At 43.3% G+C, this 26,762-nt stretch overlaps 2 protein-coding genes across 3 annotated transcripts in view; one reads left to right on the top strand and one right to left on the bottom strand.

Annotated features, from left to right (window-relative positions):
* The window catches only part of TIMP3 (TIMP metallopeptidase inhibitor 3), a 71,367-nt gene extending 63,444 nt beyond the window's left edge, over positions 1-7,923 (bottom strand). Inside the window, exon 1 of the mRNA XM_077469155.1 lies at positions 7,687-7,923. Within this exon, the coding sequence (XP_077325281.1) occupies positions 7,687-7,813 (127 nt within the window). The 5' untranslated portion in view covers positions 7,814-7,923. The remainder of the gene's footprint in view (positions 1-7,686) is intronic.
* SYN3 (synapsin III) overlaps positions 1-26,762 on the top strand; it is a 600,616-nt gene that overhangs the window by 360,823 nt on the left and 213,031 nt on the right. The window lies entirely within an intron of this gene.

Genomic DNA, 26,762 nt, shown 5'->3' with positions numbered 1-26,762 from the left:
GTCAAAACCAGGTACAGGTACCGGCTCACCACTTCTCCCTCGAAAGGTGCCAAATGTGGCAACGGAGGGGGAGGAGGCAAATAAGCGGAGCTTCCCCTTTTGGGTGGAGCTCCGCTTTAACTTTCTGGCTAATTTTCAGAAAAGTACAATTCTGAGCTCTGGCAAAGTAACTTTATGATTATGTCACCAGTCTACTGCAGGCAGGAGGAAACATTTCCTCAATCTCCTCCAGTGATCAGACTGAATCACAAGCTCTGTAGTTAGTCACAAGGTGAGAGACTGCAGCAGGCACTATAATTTATGTGATTGCGACATCTCAAAGCCAGCATCTCAATCCAGGAAGGAGATGGTGACCCCAGATCATGCCTGGAGAAACATGGTTCCGTTCTTCTGGAGAGAAAAGCAGAAGAAGGCATTGTCAGTGTGAGTACTGTGATCTCTGTGAGAGGTAATAAATAAATGGAAGTGTTGCCCTGAGATATTACTTAGCTTATAGGCTCTAGACATGATAAAAATACATCTGATGCTACATTACCTTTATGGCCTGGAAGGTCTTGTAGGTTAAATCCTACAAGAAAATGTGGTGTCATATCAGCAGATTCAGGTCAGATGTAGGCAAGTATACATTTGGTTTGGTGTCACAAAGGATAGGTACACTTTGCGTCAAGTACACTTATCCTTGATGGCCCATTGAGCCCTCTCCGCTATCTTACATGTGTGGCAGTAAGGCGGCCCATTATGAGATTCACATGCATCACAACGTGAGTTTTAATGCCCCTGCACCCTTTTGCACTATCTGCACCTTTAAAAAAAGGCATGTGCAGTGTGTTGGGATTAAAAAAAAAAAAAAATGTGTATGAGCACAAGGCAGACAAAGTCAAGTGCATGGTGAGCAACTGGGGATTGAAATCATAAAACAGTTTGGCTCCTGACTCTCAATAAAATGTCCCACAATGCATTTGCCAGAGGCACTCACAAACACATTTGTACACCATATTTGTCAGCTCTGTGCTCGTTTCTTTGTATCTGCAAGTCATTTGTGAATTTGTGGCTGCCACAACTGCAGGTTTCGAGGCTGTAAAGAAACTGCAGTGAGGCCACGAAGGAAGTGAGTGATCAAAATACACATTCTTTCACATCCCATTGGAAGTCTTCTACAACGTCTTCCTTTAAGTAGCTGCTTTTGTCTGGAGAACTTTGTTGTGGGGATATCCAGGATTTCACCGCAGAGGATAATTAAAGAGCTTCCCAGCCAAGTCAGAGGACGTGGGAAGTACACCTTAAAATTACACAGATCAATAAGTAGGGAGAGGTGGCTGAGCATCTCAGCTCACTGGAGCCGATCATTAAGTCTCAGTCTTGCATTAACTGAGTGCCTGACACATTCTCGCAGAATTAAGGAGCCACTTGGTGGAACCTAGGAGCCAACTGGAGGGGCTAGGCTACCCACACACGTAGAGTTATTTATATTTCATGAGATTCAGCTGAGAGGTTTAGGAGATGCCATTTTCCATAGTTATTGACCTGGGGTCCTTCACAACATATGTACAATGTGTCCACCAAGTGGCATGTAATACACAAGCATCTGCTATGAACACAGTACAACTAGAGCCTACTCTTCAGCTGCTGAAAATCTGTACTTACCAGACTGGCATGTGACTGGCTTTGTGTTACCCAAATATAATTGGCGTTTTTTTATGTAAAGTGACCCATTAGGAAAGTCTATGTTATCATAGTTTAAGTGACGCTCACTAAATTAAAAAAATATATAAAAAGGCCATTCTGCAACGTAAACAGGTAACAGTGATAAAGAAAATGATATGCTTCAGTATGTGAATGCACTAGAACCACAACATCTAGTAATACAAGGAGCGTTTACTGTATACTATAAGTTCAGGTGACTGCAGAGCCTTCTTGATGCTCATTCTTCTATATAGCAAGGGGCAGATGCTTATGAAGGGTCAGACAGTTATGACATGCATTAGGCATAAGTTCTTAGTTTGCATCCCATATTTGTTTCATCAGGGTGACATTGTTACAGGCATGTTGCGATTGGTGGTGATGGTGGTGGGAGATACAGGAACACCATGCACTGGCACAGCATTTTGTATCTCGTGAGGAAACATTGAGATGCTAACTGACCACACCAGCATTGATCTGCTTCTGTGCTTGGCATTGTCAGAATTAAACATTACTTTGAGATGTTATTGGAAAAGTCCTCGGAGTGTGTTGTTAGAATGTCCTTGGAAGGTTTTGTTGTGCAGGATCTTAGTATTGTACAGCAAAGTATTTCAGGGTATGGGTTATTGGTCAAGCCGATCAGGTGTTTTATGATAACAGAAATTAATGTCTCTTGTGATTGATTGTGCAAATTCTTAATAAGCATGTAAGTTAGGAGAGCCTACCTGGCAAATGTGCAAGACTGGGGCTTTAAAGGGGTTTTCTTCAAGAAGACTCCTAGCTAAACACTTAACTAACTCTAAACTTACCCTCAGACACATTCTAAGCCTCATCTATCTAGCCTTGTAAAGACAAAATCTCTGTACTTACCTGTTATGCAGCCACTCTGTTCCGGTCTCCAGCAGAGCCCTCTGTGTGTGCGGGAGAAAGCCGACAACGGTTGGGAAGGGACATCACCCATAGACTTACTATGTGTCTTCAGTTGTCGGCTGCCTCTCCTACACACACCTACACACTCAAGCCACCACTGACAGCTCAGCCTGGGATTAGAGCTGAGTAGCTGCAGAACAGGTAAGTATAGCGATTTTCTTCTTAACAGGGCTAGATAGAATAGGCTTAGAATTTGGCTGAGAGTAGGTTTAGAGTTTGTTAGGTTTTGCCTTTACTTCCACTTTAATTTCTCTACTTCCTATTTTTTCTTATTTCCTTTCTAAATAATGTTTCAAAACCTGCCTCTATGAACAGAGGTTGTTAATAGTTACCTGTCATACGCTCTGCCAATATAGGCCGTTTTGAAAAGTGGCTTAGGAACCTTTTACTGGTCGTGTCCGGGTACCTTGTCCCCCTCTGTGCTGTTGGCCCTGATGTCACTACAGGAGACGATAATGACATAAGGACCAGCACATGGAACGATAACAAGCAAAAGGAGACCAGGTATCTAACACTATGAGAAGAAGATTTGTTGGCCACCATAAATCTGCAGAGGTTTCATGTCAGGACAGACAAGTATTCCATTTTTATTTAAGGTAACCTTTCTCTAATGAGATGTAGAGAACAGCAACTAGAAAATAGCTTTATTCATCTTAACTTTATATTTCTTTCCAGCCATTTTTGCGATTCATATACCTCAGCCAGATAGCATAGCCAGGAAGGCGACGCCACTTTCTCTCTAAGTGGTATCACCTCCCCTCCCAAAGAGTGCTAAATGGACAGTAAAGGAGCAGCAAGATACTGATAGGTCATCAACTCTGCCCACAGTGCCCAGTTAGTATAATTTCCACTTACACAGAATAGCTTTATGATGCTTTTTCTTTGCAATATACTGCAAGAAAGTCTATATACCAGTTTATCAAGCATTGGTTCAGTCCCTTTAAATCTGAGTGGGTTATGCAAGAACATCAGTGGTTGCATTGAATATTTAAAGGAACACAATTAAACCTGGACATCACAAACCATGGCCAATTGGAGGACGATGAGATTGTGCCTGCAATTGGATGGTTTTCTATATAACCACCTTCACAAATACACCATACCTCCCAATATTTTGATATGGAAATGAGAGACACCTACTAGCAAACCTAGGCATAGGACATAGGCCAGTGATGGCGAACCTTGGCACCCCAGATGTTTTCAAACTACATTTCCCATGATGCTGATGCACTCTTCAGTGTGGTTGAGCACCATGGGAAATGTAGTTCCAAAACATCTGGGGTGCCAAGGTTCGCCATCACTGACATAGGCCTATAGGACATAAGGCATAGGGCACGTCCCCTGTCACACCCCCTTAAAGGAGAATTAACCCAAAAAAGTTTAATTAAATCTATAAGGGCTTTTTTTTTTTTTTAACACTACTATTCCTTTACAATGGCTTTTAAAATTTACAAATGCAGCAATTTAGAAATTGGATGAAAGGTTTAGCACTGAGAAACACTTTTCAAAAGATAAAAAGTGCATTTTATATACATCTATATGGATCAGATAAAAATGAGGGACAAATGAGGAGGAAAGAGGGACAGAGGGACATTGTTCCAAATCAGGCACAGTCCCTCGAAATCAGGGATAGTTGGGAGCTATGAATACACAAATGCTGGGAATTATGATTGATCTAATAAGCTATACAACAAAGTGAAATCCGTATGTGAAATGTTCCCTTCTTGCTGGAAGCCTGAGAAGAATCCACACTGGGCATCGTGTCAACAACTATTTTCATGTACAGTGTAGGCTCAACGCAGCCGGGAAAAAAATATCTCCATCAGGGTACCCACAGACATCTCTGTTCAGCTTCAGCCCACTCAGACAGCAATGAACAGAACTCCATCCTTTGGAATGTTAACTATTAGCAACCTGCAGTGTTAGCTGTCTGTTTGTCATGTCAATCCTCCTTCATCAGCACGCAGGACAGGCCTAAGAGAAGGACTCCTGGCAAGTAAGTTAGTTCATGGTCAGTGACGTAATGAGGTTAATTTATTAAAGCCAAATAAATAGACTGTTCACTTTACAAAGTGCAGTTTCACTCTGCAAGTGCAGTTGCTCCAGAGCTTAGTAAATGAGCAGAAGCTCTGCTGACTTCCATCATCCAATCATGTGCAAGCAAAAATGCAGCTTTTTTATTTTTCTTGCACGTGATCGGGTATTTTTTGCAGTACACTTTACCTCATTTACTAAGCTCTGGAGCAGCTAAATTTTGCAAAGCACACAGTCTATTTGCCTTTATTAAATCAACCCCAAAGTCTCAAGCTTCATTCACACGGGAGCTCAGCTCAGCCCCTTACAGTGTGAAGAGCCATTGATCATCTTGGAGTAGCGCTGAGCTGCACGCAGGCAGCCTATATAAATGAATGGAGATGAAGCGGCTGTACAGCCAGATTTGACAGGTACACAGGGGCGGGTAGACAGCCCCAACGCAGACATTTCACCCATCCCTGTGTACCTGTCAAACTTAGCTGTGCAGGTGAGTCTGTACAACCAATGGGGTTGGTTTACTAAAACTGGAGCGTATAAAATCTGGTGCAGCTCTGCATAGAAACCAATCAGCTTCCAGCTTTTTTTTTTGTAAAAGCCTAACTGTACAAGCTGAAGATTTAAGCTGATTGGCTACCATGCACAGCTGCACCAGATTTTGTGCTCTCAAGTTTTAGTAAATCAATCCCAATGTGTCTCCAAACATTTTCCAACCGGCTCCTATAAATTCTCATCGCTACAGTTGAAAATGACCATCAATTTGACCCCACTAGCCATAGAGAATCATACAAATGCCCTAAAAACTAAAATTGCCCAGATTTGAAGCCAGAAAATTCATAGCAATTCCACACATCACAAACGTTTGAGGTTCTAACAAGCTGTTGCAGATATTGTTATCTTTTTACTCATTGTTTCCAAAACATGAACATACATTAGGAAGTTCTGAGGACAAACCGATACATTTGATGTGGATACATTTAAGATAAATTGCCCCAAACAAGAGGCCGTCGGTAATCCCAGCTTCCATGAGGGGAGTCCTATGAAACTCTATGCACAGGGCCATGGGAAGGGCACAAGAAATGTTTTGATGACTATCAGTGCGCCTGCTGCTCCGCCACACTCCGTCTGTCACACAGGAGTTAGCAGAACTTCAGCTAAAAGTCTTTCCACAGTCTGCAAAGTGCACTAGAACCTTCCATTCTATTCACTCCTTTTTGCCTTTCTAATGTTTCCAGAGCCATGCCCTTGTCCAGTAGAAGCTCGCCACACCAGATTCTAATAGCCTATAACATCAATAAATTGCTTCAGGAGTTCATTGATTGAAGATATCTTTTGATAAAGTATGGCTCTGTTGCAGTAACAGTGATACACCAGCACCCCCCCCCCCCTCCTTTCCTTCTAGCAATGGTGATACACGAGCAACCATCCTTTCAGCAATGGGAATACACCAGCACCCCTCCTTCTAGCAATAGGGATATACCAGCACCCCTAAATCCAGCAATGGTAATACACCCGCACCCCTCCTTCTAGCAGTAGGGATATACCAGCACCCCTAAATCCAGCAATGGTAATACACCCGCACCCCTCCTTTTAGCAATGGGGACACACCAGCACCTATCCTTCCAGAAATGGGGATATACCAGCACCCTGCCTTTCAACAACTGTAATACACCAGAACCCCTCCTTTCCCCAGCACCCCTCCTTCCGGCAATTAGAATACACCAGCATCCCTCCTTTCAGCACCCTTCCTCCCAACAACGGGGATACTCCAGCAGCACTACTTCCAGCAATGGTAATACACCAGCACCCCTCATCCCAGCAATGGGGATACACCAAATCCCCCTCCCAGCAATGGTGATACACCAGCACCCCTCATTCCAGCAATGGTAATACACCAGCACCCCTTATTATAGAAATGGTGATAAACCAGTCCCCCCCCTCCCAGCAATGGTGATAGACCACCACCTCTCTTTCCAGCACTGGCAATGTATCACCCCTCCTTCCAGCAATGGTGATACACCTGCACTCTTCTGTGCAGAAATGGTGATGCACCAGTACTCCTTTTCAGCACCCATCTTTTCAGCAGTTGTGATACACCATCACCCCTCCTTCCAATAATGGTGATACACTAGCACCCCACCATACAGAAATGGTAATAAACTTATGCCCCTTATTTCAGAAGTGATAATACACCAGCACCCACCCCCCTTCCCAAAATGATGATACATCAGCACCCTTCCTTACCACAACCATGATATGCTCCACTTTTCGCCCTAATATGTGCCTCTCAATAATGGTCTGGTGATTTTACCACTCCTCTAAGATTCAAGAAATATTTTTTCAAACACATGGATTTTTAGTGAAGCATTGCAAAGAAAATAAAGTGCAAAGCCATGCCAAGCAATCACAACATGAGATCTAATTGCCTGCTATGGCTTACTACACTTTGCACATAATTCTTTACTTTATTAGGTTCTCCTGGCCATCAGCTGACCCCTAATTTCCGGGGAGAGTTCATATTGATGTGACATTTGTCCCTGGATGTTCATTCTGGTCTTGGACATCAGCCAACTTCACTACAACAGCTCTTTCATGAATAAGAATGAGCGACGTGATTGAAGCGAAATGGAGTTTGCTGCAAACTTATGGGAACTTCTAGTTGACTTTAACACATTTTGGCAAATGTTCATTAACAGGCAACTTCATTTTGCTAACCTTAAGACAAAATGCCATGGAGTCAATTAGAGGCAAATTTTGCCAAAATTTCGCCTTAGGCAATATTGGTAACTCAATTTCACAGAAATCACTTTGCTCATCCTTATTACCTTCTTGCTATTTTTAGTACCATTCTAGGGTATTAAATCAGCATATTTAAATATTTTTCTTAATAAAGCATTTTATAATCCAATTTGGAATCACAGTTTGCTGCCGTCCTCTGAGACACAAAAAAGCGACTCAGCAGCCAAAGCAGAGCAAAGTACCCGATAATTATTTTTTTATATGTTGGCTGCTAAATGAAAACACATTACAGCAAGCAGTACCTACCAATATCAGAGTTACAGAAGGCATCCTGGGGGTGGCTCGGGGCGCATGTGCAGCTCTCAGCTGAGTCGAAAAAGTCGCCGATAACCAGCACAAGTGTTAGCAGAGCGATGTTAGCCAGGACAGACATGGTGCTGCGTTCACAATTCCTCTCTTTCAGATACAAGGCTGAGCTCAGCTGCTGTAGGGCCTCCTGGACTCACTGCTAAACCTAGTACCACTGATTTAGCAGCTTGCACAGTGCAGGTTTATAACAGCCCTTTTTTTTTCTGGTGGAGTGTGACCGCCTCTCCGTCCAACCCTGGGGAGTGAATCCAATGACCTCATCCTCCTAGAGGGGGTGTGCCTGTGCTGGCTGCATGTTTCCATGTAGGGGAGAGAGAGAATGTGCTTTGGAAAGGGGACTCTTTAGCTGTATGATTAAAAAAGCAGGCTCTCAAGTTCAAAACAACAGCTCCTTCTGCCAGGGGATGGGAGCAGAGCCCCTGCGTTGTCGCAATGGCAACCGATGCGCTTTAAGCACCCTGTGTGTCAATTAGAACTAAAAAAAATGACATTGAAATGTTATGGTTGCCTTTAAAGGGGTTCCGTCACAAAGCAAAACACCTGTGTGATTAGGCTCTGATGAAAGCAATACCTATGGCACGTTGTAATTAGGGCGCTAAACTGGCATACATTATTCGGTCCAGAGCGGAAAAAGTTTGGATATTTTTATAAACATCTAAACCCATGCAATGAATTGGTTAGCATCTTTTTCAGTTTTTTTTTAATTTGCAGCATTCGTTAAAATAATACCTGATGATTCCTTACACAAAGGTCCCTGTTTAAGCACTTCCTTTAATAAGGTGACAACTAAGGATGAGCTCCGGCGTCTTCACACAGCCCAGGTACAGAGCCCGCCAGGAAGTCGGCACTGCGCCGCGCTAATCACAGGCAGTGAGACATTTCCCGATCTCTGCAGCCGCACATCGGGGCAATGTCTCACTGCCTGTGATTAGCGCAGCGCTGCGCAACTTCCTGGCAGGCTCTGTACATGGGCTGTGTGAACACGCCTGAGCTCATCCTTAGTGACAACTGTCTTCCAGTTGTGCTCCTGCATTGTCACATGCCCCCCTGGTGGGGACTACAAGCAGCCGTGCCAATGTCCACAGCTCAGGCATGGTCCACTGTTGTCACTACTAGAAAACTTTTACAGATCAATGATGTGCAGCTAATGCTGGAGAAAGTGAATGTAGATAGGAAGTGGCTAAAAAAGGAAGCAAGAAAGCAGCAGCACTAATGCAAAAAAAAAAAAAAGATAAAAAGGTGAAAACAGCATTTAAAAAGGCAATTGTTTGTTATGAAGTTCTTTAGCAAACTAAGGGGTTGATTTAATCAATTACATGGAAGTCAGCAGAGCTTTCTCTCATTTACTAAACTCTGGAGCAACTGCTCTTACAGAGTGCCCAGTCTCTTTGCCTTTAGTAAACCAACCCCTTAATGTCATCCAGTTAGGGCTTAAATCTACGAGCAGCACGGGGGTTAAGTGGTTAGCACTTCTGCTTAGCAGCACTAGGATCATCAATTCGAATCCCAACCATAACACTACCTGCCTGGAGTTTGTATGTTCTCCCTGTGCCTGTGTGGGTTTCCTCCTACACCCCAAAAACATGCCCTAGTATGTGTGTGTATACATGAATGTGAGTTAGAGACCTTAGATTGTAAGCTCCTTGAGGGCACTGATGTGAATGTACAATATACATGTAAAGTCCTGTATAAATTGACAGCGCTATATACACTGAGCAAAATTATAAACACAACACTTTTGTATTTGCACCTATTTATCATGAGCTGAACAGCTGAACTCAAGGATCTACAACTTTTTCTATGTACACAAGGCCCCTTTCTCTCAAATATTGTTCACAAATCTGTCTTAATCTGTGTTAGTGAGCACTTCTCCTTTGCCGAGATAATCCATCCACCTCACAGGTGTGGCATATCAAGATGCTGATTAAACAGCATGATTATTGCACAGGTGTGCCTTAATAAAAGGCCACTCTAAAAATGTGCAGTTTTATCACACAGCACAATGCCACAGATGTCGCAAGTTTTGAGGGAGCATGCAATTGGCATGCTGACTGCAGGAATGTCCACCAGAGCTGTTGCCCTTGAATTGAATGCTCATTTCTCTACCATAAGCCGTCTTCAAAGGCGTTTCAGTGCATCCAATCGGCCTCACAACTGCAGACCACGTGTAACCACACCAGCCCAGGACCTCAACATCCAGCATGTTCACCTCCAAGATTATCTGAGACCAGCCACCCGGACAGCTGCTGCAACAATCGGTTTGCATAACCAAAGAATTTCTGCACAAACTGTCAGAAACTGTCTCAGGGAAGCTCATCTGCATGCTCATCGTCCTCATCAGGGTCTCAACCTCACTGCAGTTCGTAGTCGTAACCGACTTGAGTGGGCAAATGCTCACATTCTGTGGCGTCTAGCGCTTTGAAGAGGTGTTCTCTTCATGGATGAATCCCGGTTTTCACTGTACTGGGCAGATGACAGACAGTGTGTATGGCGTTGTGTGTGTGTGTGTGTGTGAGTGGTTTGCTGATGTCAATGTTGTGGATCGAGTGGCCCACGGTGGTGGGGTTATAGTATGGGCAGGCGTATACTATGGAAAACGAACACAGGTGCATTTTATTGATGGCATTTTGAATGCACAGAGATAACGTGACGAGATTCCGAGGCCCATTGTTGTGCCATTCATCCACAACCATCACCCCATGTTTTAGCATAATGCATGGCCCCCTGTTGCAAGGATCTGTACACAATTCCTGGAAGCTGAACACATCCCAGTTCTTGCATGGGCAGCATACTCAGACATGTCACCCATTGAGCATGTTTGGTATGCTCTGGATCGGCGTATACGACAGCATGTTCTAATTCCTGCCAATGTCCAGCAATGTCGCACAGCCATTGAAGAGGAATGGACCAACATTCCACAGGCCACAATCAACAACCTCATCAACTCTATGCAAAGGAGATGTGCTGCACTGCATGAGGCAAATGGTGGTCACACCAGATACTGACTGGTTTTCGGACCCCCCAATACAGTAAAACTGCACATTTTAGAGTGGCCTTTTATTGTGGCCAGCCTATGGCACACCTGTGTCTAATCAGCATCTTGATATGCCACACCTGTGAGGTGGATGGATTATCTCGGCAAAGGAGTAGTGCTCACTAACACAGATTTAGATTTGTAAACAATATTTGAGAGAAATAGGCCTTTTGTGTACATAGAAAAAGTCGTAGATCTTAGAGTTCCGCTCGTGATACATAAGGGCAAACACAAAAGTGTTTTTTCTTTATAATTTTGCTCAGCGTAAGTACCTCTAATAAATAAAATCTACTTGAATAAGGGATTCCTGGAACAATTCTGCAGCACTGTGGTGTCAGGTCACATGACCAATGTGCTGGCAATAAGGAGTTGTAGACACAGAGGACTTCCATGGACTGATGTCTTGAGGATGCTCAGCAAAGGTGCTGACTTGTTTGCTGTATTTGCAATCAATCTTCCAGAATCGTCTAGTGTAAACATTTTAAAATGTACCATACATGTGAACAGAACCTAAGAGTAAAGTTTGGGTCACATCACATCCAACATAGAACTGTCATACAAATCAGTCAGACCTTTTCATATGTCTGAGGTGCAATGCATTGGGTTACGTAAAACAGAAACTGCAGGGCGCTGTGTTTTTAGGGGAAGGAATTGAAACTATAGTATGTGTAAGCCCTAACTATGAACTTCTTTAATTTGCTCCCTTTTGGTCTGTTAAAAGAGAAGTATGGGAGCCACCAACTCTTAAGACACCACCGATCACTAAGTTCTCAGGGTTCACTGAGAGGTTAAGCCAAGTCCTGGTCCAGGGTTGTGGGTGGATCCCGACCATATTGTCTTAATCTTTCCACAGCCTGGACCGGCTCTGTGACCACTTCAGCCCGCTGTCTGCTGAAAACAGGTCACAAGAGTGCGGAACGAACTGCACTCCTGCGAGCCAAAGGAGAAGTACAGCCAAAGCTTTGGCTGTACTTCTCCTTTAAGTATACCATTGAAAGTGTTTTGTTTTACCTGCTCCATAAGAGAAGAAAAATACCCGTTGATCCTGCCAAAAATCCTGCAAGTTAATAAACATCCTATGGTCTCTTCCTAGGCTGACTGTTATCAGTTACATTGGATACACTTGAATATTAAAACAGTAAAAGGAACAAGTGGTCCATTTTACTGTCTAACCCAGTATACCACAGGACCAATGGCAGGGATTACTGTATTTATCAGTGTGTAACACACACTTTTTTTCCCCTTAAAATCAGGGGAACATCGTGGGTGCGTGTTATACTCCGATCCCGCCTGTCTCTGAGGGAAGAGGAGCGAGCGCCGCTGAATTACTTAGAGCCGTGATCTTCTGTGTACCCCGCACTCCATCACTCACAGCCATGCCTCCTGGCCCACATTGGGCCACTGTTCTGTCTATCATATGAGCAGGGCCAGGAGGCATGGATGTGAGTGATGGAGCACTGGGTACACAGGAGATTGCAGCTCTGTGTAATTCAGCGGTACTCGCTCCTCCTCTTCCCTCAGTGACAGCAGGGATAATCCAACACTGGCGAGGCTGCAATGATGGGAAAGGTGAGGCTGCAGATGGGCACCGAACAGGCTGCATTGTTGGTCAATTTAATGGCTGCACATGGGCACTAAGCAGGGTGCATTGATGGGCAATTTATAGGCTGCAGATGGGCACTGAGCAGGGTGCAATGATGGGCAATGTAGAGGCTGCAGATGGGCACTGAGCAAGGTGCATTGATGGGCAATTTAGAGGCTGAAGATGAGCACTGAGCAGGGTGCATTGGTGGGCAATTTAGAGGCTGCACATGGGCACTGAGCAGGGTGTATTGATGGGCAATGTAGAGGCTGCAGATGGGCACTGAGCAGGGTGCATTGATGGGCAATGTAGAGGCTGCAGATGGGCACTGAGCAGGGTGCATTGATGGGCAATGTAGAGGCTGCAGATGGGCACTGAGCAGGGTGCATTGATGGGCAATTTAGAGGCTGCAGATGAGCACCAAGCAGGGTGCATTGGTGGGAAATTTAGAGGCTGCACATGGGCACTAAGCAGAGTGCATTGATGGGCAATTTAGAGGCTGCACATGGGCACTGAGCAGGGTGCATTGATGGGCAATTTAGAGGCTGCAGGTGGGCACTGAGCAGGGTGCAATGATGGGCAATGTAGAGGCTGCAGATGGGCACTGAGCAAGGTGCATTGATGGGAAATTTAGAGGCTGCACATGGGCACTAAGCAGGGTGCATTGATGGGCAATTTAGAGGCTGCACATGGGCACTGAGCAGGGTGTATTGATGGGCAATGTAGAGGCTGCAGATGGGCACTGAGCAGGGTGCATTGATGGGCAATGTAGAGGCTGCAGATGGGCACTGAGCAGAGTGCATTGATGGGCAATTTAGAGGCTGCAGATGAGCACCAAGCAGGGTGCATTGGTGGGAAATTTAGAGGCTGCACATGGGCACTAAGCAGAGTGCATTGATGGGCAATTTAGAGGCTGCACATGGGCACTGAGCAGGGTGCATTGATGGGCAATTTAGAGGCTGCAGGTGGGCACTGAGCAGGGTGCATTTATGGGCAATGTAGAGGCTGCACATGGTCACTGAGCAGGGTGCATTGATGAGCTGTGACCCTAATTTTGCTTCAAAGTTCTTTATTGAAAATGTAAAATTGGGGTGCATGTTATACGCCTGTGTGCGTTATACACCGATAAATACGGTATTTATTTTTTCTGCCAAAAACCTGCAAAACACTTGTTGCGAGCACACATCAACACACATTAAAACACAACCCCATGCAGGCAGATTCTTTTTTTTAGTCCAGAGGATACATAACTTAAGTATCAAAAGACATCAAAGCGCAGGCTGACAGGTGTCAAAGCTACACATCAACACATGAGAACAAACGCTGTAACGCTTGTTAACACAAAAAAAAAAAAGCACTACTTGCATTTTTGCAATGTAAAATCTTTTTTTGAATGTGTTGAATCCATTTTGTATGTGTCAAATTTGCATGCAAATATCAGATGTAATCCTAACACACATCCTGTTTGAAGGTGACAACTCCTCTCTAAATACAGTGAAGTGAACATTGTCACCCTAAGCCCTTGTACACACGGTCAGAAACTCCGACGGAGAATGTCTGATCGGACCGTGTTGTCGGATAATCCGACCGTGTGTGGGCTCCATCTGACTTTTTCCATCTGAATTTCCGACCAACAAAGTTTGAGAGCTGGATATAAAATTTTCCGACAACATGATCGATCGGACTTTGTCCGATCGTTTGTAGAGAATTCCAATCGGACAAAGTGCCACGCATGCTCAGATCAAGTTACGAGACCAAAGCTATTGGCTACTAGCCTGAACGTAGTCCCGTCGTAAAGAACGAACGTCATCACATTCCGAACGATCGGATTTTGTCCGACCGTGTGTATGCAACACCAGTTTTGGACAAAATCCGTCGGAAAAAATCCTACGGATTTTGTTGTCGGAATGTCCGACCGTGTGTACAAGGGCTAAGACATGAAGTGTGTAACTGATCACCAGGGGGGAAAAAAAAAAAAGAAAACTAACACAGCCATTCATTTAAAAGACTAGTAAGCTGCAATATATTACTTTTTTTATTTTTTGATTTAGATATGCTTTTACTTAGATTGATTATCTATCCAAAAATGTATTTATATCCAGCTCCCATGTGCATTCTGCTATAATATTATGTAGGGAAAATAAAAGTTTAATAAGCCTTGTAAAGGCACAGAAATGTGAAGGAAAAATAAATGTTCAGTTTACTAAAGGAAGGGAGCCATTATAGTATGGAACCAAGACTTTTTTTTAAGTGTAAAAGTAGCTGAGTGTTCCCTCTAAACTGCACATCTGCAAGAGTTAAGTGGCTTTATGGGGAAAGCACATTGTGTGTTGAAGCCGTATTGGGACTCACGTGTTGCAAAGCCCTGTAGGATACATTTCATAAAGAATTACATTCCTGCTCCAGGGAAGAATACCTCCATCCCATTCATGTCACTTTTTCTATTTCAAGTACAATAAAACTAATTTTCCTCAATACAAAAGTCTCTGTTAAATATAAAGTGACATACTGCATAATACAATGAAAAAGTATAATGTACTTTATTGAGGATAAAAAACAATACAATGCAAAATATACCAAAAGCATGTGACATGACATACAGGACACGGTCACACTGGTAATATTTGAAACCTTATGACCCATCCACCAGTATAAATTCACCCGTAGACAAAACAGAATAAGCCAGTTAATGGGAAGCTCACTGAGATTCTTGTGCTATTAGTGACCTGGATCACAATGCAATGACAACACTCATAGGCTGGCCATACATTCATAGATTGAGTGTAGGCTGAACAAAAGATATCTAACAGGTTGCTCCAATCACACTAAACACCATGGATGGACGGATCTCCCGCTGCGGCTATTGTGATCTAACAGCCAGTGCTGGTGGCTGTCGGAATACCCTAGCAGCAGCTGCATCTGATTGGATGCAGTCACTGTTCAGCTGTATATTTTCTGGCTGGGTGCTTTGAATTGTCAATCATAGGCTGTCAGGTGGGAGGGGGTCAACAGGGCCATCCACACAGCAAATTTTGGCCAGTTCATCAGGAACTCTCTGAGATTCAAATAGCTTATGGCCAGCTATAGATGTAAGCAAGCTCACAGACTGCAGGGTATTATGAACAATACTGAATAATATTATGCCAACCTAGAAGTCCCTGCTCTAGACCTGATAACCTGTATGGTACCCATGTAACAGGAGCGCAGTGGTTCCTCCCCAGTTCACACTGTAAACGCTGTTAGATGCAGTGCAGTTGGTAGAGTATATTTGCGATTTGCTTGTTGGACTTTCATATTTGCTGATATTATATTTGTCGTTATTTATCTTTGTCAACTTTTTAGCAAGCAAAATAAAAAATATATTTTGGTTGATTTACCAAAAAACTGCAGAGAGTGCAAAATCTGGTGCAGCAGTGGATGGTAGCCAATCAGCTTCTAACTTCAGCTTATTTAATTAAGCTTTGACAATAAAATCTGGAAGCTAATTGGTTGCTATGCAGAGTGGCATCAGAGTCTGCACTCTCCTGTTTTAGTAAATCAACCCCATTGTTTCATCTCCAAATGTAAAGCCTAGTACACACAGGCCAAATGACAGGCAACATTGGCCATTTAAAAAAAAAATGGCCTACATCTGGCCTGTGTGTATGACAGCCAGTGCGACAGAAGCCGGGCGAACTGGCCCCCGATCAGTACTCTCAGCTGTGTCCTCCATAGAGATGGAAGATGGGGCTGGATTTTCCTTTTTAACGTCTCATGAGTATAAAAAGTTATTGTAATATACAGAGCTCAGTAGGTCTGGTAAGGTTGCTCTCATGAAAAAGGAGACCCAATGTAAAAGATGTTTTGTGGCTCCAGCTTCTGGTTCAGTGCACCAACCAAGCATCCACTGCTTATCTGTTCTAATTACTATCCAAATGGAGTCCTTCCTTGTAAATCCTTGCAGAATTCCAGCCCTGGTGAAGGGGGGTTAGCTTTTTAATGGCATCTTATTATGAATTCAGAAAGTATTCTTTTAGACTCTTTCAATTATCGCCCCAAGGATGATTGATCTGAAGCCTAATGCCGTGTACACACGATCAGATTTTCCGACAACAAAACCATGGATATTTGTTTGAAGGATGTTGGCTCCAACTTGTCTTGCATACACACGGTCACACAAATGTTGGCCAACAATTACGAACGTGGTGACGTACAAGACGTACAACGAGCTGACAAAAAGGAAGTTCAATAGACAGTGTGGCTCCTTCTGCTTTATTCCGAGCATGCATGAACTTTTGTGGGTCTGACTTGTATACACACGATCCGAAATTCTGACAACAAAGTTTTGTTGGTGGAAAATTTGAGAACCTGCTCTCAAACATTTGAAAAGTCAGACAGCAAATATTCGATGGAGCATACACACGGTTGGACTTTCAGCCAACAAGCTCACATCCACATTTGTTGTCTGGAAAATCTGATCATGTGTATAGGGCATAAGAAGCTCCATTTAACCCCCCTGACGGTATTCCTGATTCTGGCTCGGGGTGGAAGTTTTATACCAAAAGCGGTAACCCCGAGCCAGACTCGGTACTGCATCGCTGAATCCAGGAGGAGGTTTACTTACCTTCTCCCTTGGATCCAGCGATGTCCCCGCACTGTATGAGCGGCTCGTCCTCCTCTCAATTCATCACGGAGCCGATCTTCGTTCCCTGCGAGCGTTGGACGGGGACGGAGATCGGCGACAAATAAAAAAACTGAAACACACAGTATACATACAGTATAATGTAATCTTACAGATTACATTGCTGTATGTAATTATTTCACATCCCTTTTGTCCCTAGTGGTCTGCCCAGTGCCCTGCATGCAGTTTTATATTATAAAAACTGTTCTTTCTGCCTGGAAACTGGAGATTGTCCATAGCAACCAAAACTGTCCCTTTACATCAAAAATGATTTTAGACCAGCTAGAAAACAGCGATAATTAATTAGAATCACTCTCAGAAATGAGCGACAGCGATTTGTGGGGAGATCCATCATCAAATACTGAAAAGTAATGACAGTGACAATTCTGCAACTGAGCAAATGTCAGTGTTTTTGATTTGATTACATTATTGAATCATTTTTATTATTGTTATATTATTATTTGGTATAATTATTTATAGTTATTTATTATATTATAATTTATGATTTCATTTTTCAAACTTTATAATACCCGGGATGTCTGCTAGACTCTGGTTTGGACAGATTTAAGAGAGTTGTTCCTAAGAATTACAGGACTACAATATAAAACGCCAAATTTCCATGCAAAATAATTGTACCACTTTCAGCACCTAAAATCTGAAATAATCGTACCGCCAGGGAGGTTAACGTGAACCTGTGCTTTGCCTTGCACTTTAATGACAGCCCCACCAGCTACGGAAACTTTCTCTTTTACTCCCCATCCATTTCTTTTGGCCACCAGGAAGTCATTACTCTAGCTCTAGCTGAAAACTCTCACACATGCCCCCCCCCCCCCCCCAAAGCACAAGTTCACTTTAAAGAGACATTGCCATTTTGTCCATTCAGAAAGTGACTACTGGGCTCCAGCACTGCATCATGAGAGGATCACATACTCCCCCACACCCAGTATTTGGCAGTGTTGGCCACAGAAGTTGAAGAGGAGCACTGAAAAGGAGATTATTGAGTGTTTGGGGGGTGATTTACACAAGTGCTGTCACCGGGTCTCTTTAAAGTATGTATTTATGTTCAGGCTTGTTTGTATTAGATCCTAAATATATTTATTTTACTTTTCTAAAGTATTAAAGAATTTATCAACCGCACTTCACTCTTAGCTCCTCTTGACGTGTTTATTCGTTTTTCAGGTGGCTGCATACAACAATGTCTCCACCTGGGAACCAACCTTCCTTGAAGCATTGGACTTCCCCTATCCTTGTGAAGGATCCAGGAGTGGTGAATCACGTCAGGGAAGGTTGGTTCCTGGTTGGAGACATTGACGTATGCAGTCACCTTAATAACTAATAAACACGGCAAGAGGGGCTAAGAGTGGAGTGCAGCTGATACGGTCTTTTACATCTTTGATGGTGAGTGGAGACAGACTACGGTGGTCAGTACCTGGATTGTCCATGTAAAAGAGGAGTGAGTCTTCAAGGGAACTGTGGATCTGGGTATAGTTGACTTTCCTGCTTCTGAGTTCTTTACTAGCTCACAGACCTTAAAGTGGAGGGCCACCCTGAAAAAAAAAAATACATAAAAAATTTGAAAAAAATCTGAAAAAAAAAATGAAAATTTTTTTTTTTTACTTACCAGAAATGCCTGTTGCTAGGCACATCATCCTAATCTGCCTCTTCCTCCTCCGCGGAGATCTTCTTTCTTCTCTCCTCCGTGCGGTGTCTTCTGGGTAATGGGTCGTGCTGTGTTCTGGGAACTGTGTGTCCCAGAACACAGCGCGCCCCATTCACAAAGCGTTGAGCGACTCGCGCATGCGCAGTAGGAAACGGGCAGTGAAGCCGCAAGGCTCTACTGCCTGTTTCCCTTAGATAGAATGGCGGCGCCGGGACCCGAGAGCCGAGGGACGGGTCGGCCTTCGGCGGCCGACATCGCGGGCGCCCTGCACAGGTAACTGCTTATTAAAAGTCAGCAGCTTCAGTGTTTGCAGCTGCTGACTTTTAATTTTTTTTTTTTTAAACCGGCCCTCCTCTTTAAGCTTGGAACAGTCTTTATTTTAGCCACTCTTCCTCTAAAAACAGAAAGCTGGAAGATTTATAAAACACCATCCATATTTCAGTACATTTGCTGTTTATGATGCCCAATATTAGGTTTTCTGGCCCCAATCACTTTTAAACATCTGTTATTTTCAAATAGTTGATTTTATTAATGATTCCCTATGAAGACAGGCCAATGTTTTACTCCATTATCAAAGTGTCTGTTCAATGTCCGGCAAGTGGAGATTTTGGCTTAAAACATTTGTAAAGTTTTTTTGTTTTTGTTTTTTAATGAAAAAAAAAAAACATATTATACTTGCCTGCTCTGTGCCATAATAGTATTGTATGAGCAGCCCCAAACCTCCTATGCTTGTGTCCACTACTGGCGCTCTGGGCTCCCCCTCTTCTTAGTGCGCCATCATAGGAGCCACTTCCTTTGGTGGCATATCTGCCTGCTTGCTCCTGAGTGATTTGATTGACAGCAGCAGGAGCCAATGGCTCCCAATACTGGCTCTGTAAGCAGAGAGAGAGGAAAGAGTCAATGCAGACAGGCACAGCACTGGATTGAGATCAAGATTAGGTAAGAATAAGGGGGAAGAGGGGGGTGATGTAAGTAATTTTTTACCTTTATGAAGACAGGCCAATGTTTTACTCCATGATCAAAGTGTCTGTTCAATGTCCGGCAAGTGGAGATTTTGGCTTAAAACATTTTAGGCCCACTTTAAAGTACGGTATATGTAAAGGTATTTTTATTTTTTTAATAAAGTAGGAAAAGGTCAGATTTTGTAAAGTTTTTTATTGTTGTCTGTGTCCCCACTGGGGGGATTCACTCTCTCTATTTCTCCTGGTGAACCTTCCAGGCAAGAAGTGAGGGGAAATCCAAAATTTGTGAGTTGTCACCAGAGCAAAAGGTGAGGGAAAATCCTCCAATAGGAACACCGGGACTCTATTTACTTTAGAAAATATTCTTTTAATTTATTTATTTTTGCATCTCCAGCACAGAAAGGGAAGGGAAATCTCCCCAATGGGGCACACACATCAAAAATAATATTATACTAAATATGAAAAAAAAAGTGTTTACATACACTTTATAGTTCTTATTTACATGTGGCAAATTTTAACACCCAGCGCTAATGTTACTCCCATAAAAAATGGGTAATTTCCAACAAATGAGTTCCCGTTAGGTATTACATTGTGATTAATATGTCCCTGTAACGTCAATGGATGGCAAAGTGGCTTAGTAGATAGAACTTATGACTTGTAGCGATTATGTATTGGTTCAAATCTCTGTTATTTGCCGAGTGTTTTCATAGGTTTCTTCCCACGCTCAAAACACATGCTGTTAAATTAATTGACTCCTGTATGAAATGGCCCTAGTATGTGTGTACAAGTTGGCCTGCATGCCAGTCTCAAGCCCAGTCTGGAAAGACTAAGAAAGTCCTGGTAACCTGCCTATGGACAAAAACTCAGCCCGATCTCCACCGATCAGACTTGTCCTGGCACGCCCACCCCCCGCCCCGCACAGCCATTCCCTGGTGTGCTGCTCCCCCCCCCCCCCCCCAGCTCTCATGCAACTGAAAACAGAGGGAATGTGATAAAAAGGGGGGTAAGGGTATTTATAATGTTTTTTTCTTTATATCTCTAAAAAATTGCCTTTCCATGAGTCCCAGTGCCCTTCCTTCCAAGCCTGTGGCCCTTCCCAGTGATCCCGAGGTCCCTTATAAGCCCCGGTTCACACTGCGACATATAAAGTCACATGACAAGTCAAAACACATTTCCACCTTAATCAAAGTCACAGTAAAGCCTCATACACACGGTCGGACTTGTACAAACTTTTCCGTGGACTTTTGTACAAAGGGCATGGTCCACAAGTTTGTATTGCATACACACGGTCGGACTTTTTGACAACAAACACGAACGTGGTGACGTCACAACGTACGGACGCCACTTCAAAAGAGGACGTTCAATGACTCCAGCGCCACCTTTGGTCAACTTCTGTATTGTAGTCTGATCGTTTGCATAGGTTCTGAGCATGCGTGTTTGTACCTTGTACAAAAGTCCGATGCTTTTACGTACACACGGTCGGACTTTGCTCCATCTGACTTTTGTTGCCAGAAAGTTTGTCCGTTCGCACAGCCAACAAAAGTCCGATGAAAACAGAAAAAGTTTGTCCGATGGAGCGTACACACAGTCGGATGTTGCTCCAAAACAGCTAATTTGCATGTTTGTTGTCAAAAAGTCTGACCGTGTGTACGGGCCTTAACACAAAAAAAAAAGGTCCCTGCACTACTTCTCTATGACTCTGGTGTGATTTGAGTGCCATAGACTGCGATGTTAAATCACAAAATTCGCAAGGAAATCCCAGGCAAGTCAAACGACTTTGGGGTTACAGCAGTGTGACCTTTGTCACCCTGGTAGTTCCACCACTGGCCATTGCTATTTTTTTTAATTTTCTACCCAAGTCATCCTCTTAGACATTATGGAGGGGATTTACTAAAACGGGATCGCACAAAATCTGGTGCTGCTCCGCCTAGAAACCAATCAGCTTCCAGGTTTTGTTGTCAAATCTTAACTGAACAAGCTGAAGTTAGAAGCTGATTGGCTACCATGCATAGCTGCACCGGATTCTAAGTACTCCAGTTTTAGTAATTCTCCCCCTATAAGCCTGTAGACTTTGAGAATCGTACGTAGGCACATTCGTGAAACATGTAAACATGAGAAGCGTAGACAGGGGAGGGACTGCGTGCAGCCGGGGGTCTGTGTTGTGAGAAGGGGGGGGGTGGATGGCGTCTTTCTGCACAAGAACCGAGGTGAAATAATGGTGAGCGAGGAAGTCACACTCAGGGCGGGTGCTCGGCACACAGTGTTCAGTCCAGAGGGGAAATAGTTTTGGCAAGAGCTGGGTTACTGGCTCCCTGCCTCTTTCTGCTAATAAACACTCGGCCCAGGCAGAGAAAGGTCCATTCCTCAGGATTAAAGGTGTGAGCGAGTCTTAGAGCCGGGATGGAGAGGCATGGGCTATGACGCTTTATCCTGTGTACAGAAGCTTGTGCTCCAAAGCTTGGCTCAAGTCCTGAGCTTTATACATAGGGCATCTCACTGAAAAGACTTTGCTGGTGTTGGGTATGTTTGACTAGTTGTGATTACAATGAACCTGTGTTTCGCTTAGATAAGCTTAAGCAGCAGGATACATTCAAAATCAGCCTCTGCAGCAGCTTATGATTGTCATATCTTTTATCCCACCAGTGGTGCATCTAGCCCAAGGAATAAGGAGAAAAACCTGTGTTGAGACAGCTAGAATGAATTTGGAGGTTACCTAGGCTGAGGCTGAGGACTCTCTCCCAATTCCATGTGATGGTGCTGTAAAGGAAGAGCCAATCGTGAAGCACTAGTGCTATCACATAGAAGGAAAGAGATAGAGTCACATGCTCCTCCAACCCAGAAGTACAGGGTATGTAATATTCTCTATGATAAGCAAACATGCAATAGTTAGGTGGACCTGTTGGTTTGTCACTACCCTGGAAAAGGGGATCCCAGTGTTTCTAAAATGTTGGACCACACCAACACCTGGAGGCTAGAACTTCCCTTATTCGTATTTAGGGATTCAGTACAATATATAATAAATAAATAAATATATATATATATATATATATATATATATATATATATATATATATATATATATATATATATATATCAGCTATAACATTATCACCACTGACAGGTAAACTAAACATTGATTCCCTCATTACAATGGTATGAAAGTGGGTGGGATATATTAGGCAGCAAGTGAACGTGACCCTGAAGTTGATGTGATGAAAACTGGAAAAAATGGGCAAGCATAAAGATTTGACAAGGGCCATATTGTAATGGATAGACAAGTGGGTTAGAGCAACTCCAAAACTTCAGCTTCTGTAGGATGTTCCCGGTCTGCAGTGGTCAGAACCTACCAAAAGTGGTCCAGGGAAGGAAAACCGGTGAACCAGCAACAGAGTCATGGCCAGGCAAGGCTTATTGATGCACGTAGGGAGTGAAGGCTGGCCTGTGTAGTCTAATCCAATAGAAGAGCTACTTTAGCTCAGATTGCTTAAAAAGTTAATGCTGGGTATATATAAACACACAGAGCATTACAGTTTGTGTATCTATGGGGATGTGTAGCTGCAGACTGGTCAGAGGGCCCATGCTGATCCGTGTCCACAGCCAAAAGCCCCTAAATGGGCACACGAGCATCAGAACTGGACCACAGAGTAATGGAAGATGGTGGTCTGATCTGATGATTTTAAGAATGATTTGAGGTGATTGACCTCCAGAGCTCAATACAATCAAGTATCTATGGGATATGCTGGAAAAACAAATCCGATCTATGGAGGCCCCACCTCACAACTTATAGGATCCAAAGGATCTGCTACGGATGGCTGGGTGCCAGATACCACAGCATACCTTCAGAGGTCTACTGGTGTCCATGCCACAAAGGGTTATGGTGGATGGTGGGTGGTCATAATGTGTTATGGCTGATCGGTGTGTGTGTGTGTGTGTGTGTCTGTGTGTATATATATATATATATATATATATATATATATATATATAATGTGCTGTATATAATTTCTTTACTGTAGCTGGTTATTGCAGCACTGTACAGTTACCTGTGTATACAAGTATACAAGCCAGTAGCGTAGTGGGGATTACTATGATCAGTTCTTTTCTTGTGATGTGCTATAAATCTCATGTGACATGTATTAAACCATTATCTACATTGTTCTGTAATTTCAATGTACCATAAACATCTGTTCTAATTCAGAGGCCCTTAAACAATGCAGTAAAAGTTATCTCTAAGGTGCAGAAGAGGAGAGCTATGCAGTACACTTGTTAAACTTTTTTTACACAATCCAGAGTGACACAGAATATCACCTATAAATCAGCACAGTGATAGAAAGCTCATAGTATTTTAGTGAGCTTTTGTTTGGTTCTAGTATTGTAATGCTGTGTTTTTGTGTTTGTGTACATGCTTGCTGTACCATATTTCCTTTTTTTGTATGACAAATGTAGATTTGTAGGTCTACCCTTTTTTGTTGCATTGACCTACAATCACCAGTGTATTCGACAAAAGTTGATACGAGAAAATCTCAGCCACATAGTGTATTGGTCTTGCTTTGTCAGTTCTTACAGGTGGATGTGAACCCAATCACTAAAATCTAATTTAAGCTATAACATGTAATGTCATTTCAAAAGGTATTTAAAACTTTTTAGACCTGTAGCTTTCATGAATTTAAATAATTCATGAATTAATAATCCCTGGTGATCCTGCCATAAAGATACCTGTTCAGGCATTTCCTGCTTTAGGGTAACAAGATTGTCCCTGTTACCTAATTGTGTTCCTGCATTGCCACCCTGCCACACCAGCTTTCCATAGAGACCACAAGTGACTATTTCAACACACGTTATGAAGGCATGGTCCACTGTTGCCCCTAGAGATGAACTTGGGCATCCTCCGAATTTATTTCTATCTGAACTTCAAATTCGCAGTTGGAGGTGAAAACAGCTTTCATTGGAGAAAAGGCAATTGCTTATGATACACATTGCTTTCAATATACAGTTAGGCTTTATATCTTCTTAAAGTGGAGTTGTAAAGCCTAACCGCTATGCAGCGTTGCTGGGATTGAGGCATATTCTGCATATGGAATGACCACAAATAGATTGTAAACCAAATACACGTTGCAGTTCCACCTATCTGCCACTAGAGGGAGAAGGATGCTGTACAAAGTATTGTACAATAATAGTAAGTATGAGATAGTTTCAAGGAATCTTTCTGTTGTTCTCTTAAAGGGAAACTGTAGCATGACTCCATCAAGTACACAATTTTTAAAGCCCTACTCTGGACAGCATAAAAGATTTCCTTAACAGTGCCCTCCACACACCCCCGTACTATAAGGATTAAATGCATGTTACGTCTAGGGGGAGAGAAACACGCTGAAATACAAAAGCCGTCCGATCGAAATTCTGACAGTACAGCTGAGACCAGACAATTTTTGAATACATCTATGTCCAAGTTGGTTGTACTGCAGTTGATCCATCGATCAACTGCAGTACAACCAGCCTGCAGGGTTTTTTTTTTAGTTTGATTACTGTATTCTGAATTCCCAATTGCAGAATACAATAACGCAGTGGGAGGGATTCCTGTGATTGTGTTGATGGGGGAATAAAGCAATTTTCATTCCTTCAACCCATTGTTGAAGGAAAGAAAATTGCATAATGTATGGCCATCTTTACACCTTCTCCTTATGTTATGGAGCTAGGGAGAGGGTAAGAGTTTCTATTGTCCGACAGGAAAGAACTGAGCAGGGCTGACAACATTGCTTGGAATTTCAGAGCAGCAGCGAAGGGGTGGCTGATTTTATGGGCTTACCGTTACCTTCTTCACCTCGATTTGCATCTAGGGGTTTCCCGTGGTAGATGGCCCAAGAACTATAGAGACTGACGACAGATCTGCTTAAAGGGATTTATATTTGCAAAAATGTAGTTAACAGTCTCTCAGTATTGGATCAGAGGGTTTAGGTGAAAAGTCCAGGTACTCTTAATGTCAAAGACAGTATAGGAGAACTCTCTTACTTTGAATAAATCCAGAGAATAGCCATTCACAGCTGGATCTTCACCCTAATTGGATAGTCCTTCTCTCACCAGGCCTAGTGGCCAATAGGGTGCTTGAGTCAGGAACAAGTCTCTGCCACAGACTTTATGATAGAACACGTGTAAGGAAACTTTAAAACTCGTAGAACACTCGTGTGGCACCAGTATCTTGCAGCCGGTCCGACAATACCATACGAGATTGGATTCGCTTAGGTTCTTCAGCTTTACCAGGCTCTTGTTGAGAAGCCAACCCTTGCGTGGCCTTCTCCCGAAGAGTCCTCCCCTGGATAACTTCGAAGTTGCTGGGCCTCTCCACAACCTGAGATGGCACCGGACCAGCTCCGAATCCTTCCTTTAGTTTCCTCGCCTCAGGCTAGCCAGACGTAAAATCGGGTGGATCCGCACCCCAGGCCATAGGCTTCCTGGGGGCTGGTCAGGAGGACCAGGACCATGCAGTCAGAACATACTTCTGGACCGGAACCCCGAAACACGTGACGTCCGCATCTTAAGTACCCTCTCCCAGAAGGCACAGAAAGAGTGACACTCCCACTGGGCTGACTCAGAGAGAAAGTAACTTTAAAGCACCCAACCAGACTGTGTTACCATGCCTGCCAGAAGTGACAGTGCCCTCCATGGCCAAGCAGAACATCTTGTAGTCTAGTCAGACTGATGCTGAGGTCAAAATTTGGAGTAATTAAACCCAAACGAAACTGTGGTTTAGATTAAACATTCGATTTCAAAAACACATAGCGCGTGCTCTTCAGGAGTCGGCGCTACATATGCTTTTTTAAGCCCGTTGGCAGCCTATTAATTTTGAATGAACTGCGTTAACACAAGGTGCTAGATATGGATTAGGGATAAGTACCAAGTTGAGGACTTTCAATGTACTAACTTTAGTCCTCACTTGTGGGTCCCAGGGTTCACAGCAACTGAGACCAAAAAGAAGTACCCAGAAACCTAACGGTTAATCCAGATTTTTTTTGTTCTTTGCGAAGTGTCATGTTTTTGGCACTACATGTCCCTGGAACTAAGTCATCTGCTTAGTGTCACTTTATATTGTGCTAGCAGCCCCTAGGGAACACGGGGGTTAAGAG

This window comes from Lithobates pipiens, unplaced genomic scaffold (assembly GCF_037356315.1).
Source record: "Lithobates pipiens isolate NorthernLeopardFrog02 unplaced genomic scaffold, aLitPip1_a1.2 Scaffold_8, whole genome shotgun sequence".
Taxonomy (NCBI): domain Eukaryota; kingdom Metazoa; phylum Chordata; class Amphibia; order Anura; family Ranidae; genus Lithobates; species Lithobates pipiens.
This window is presented reverse-complemented; position numbering and strand designations above follow the sequence as displayed.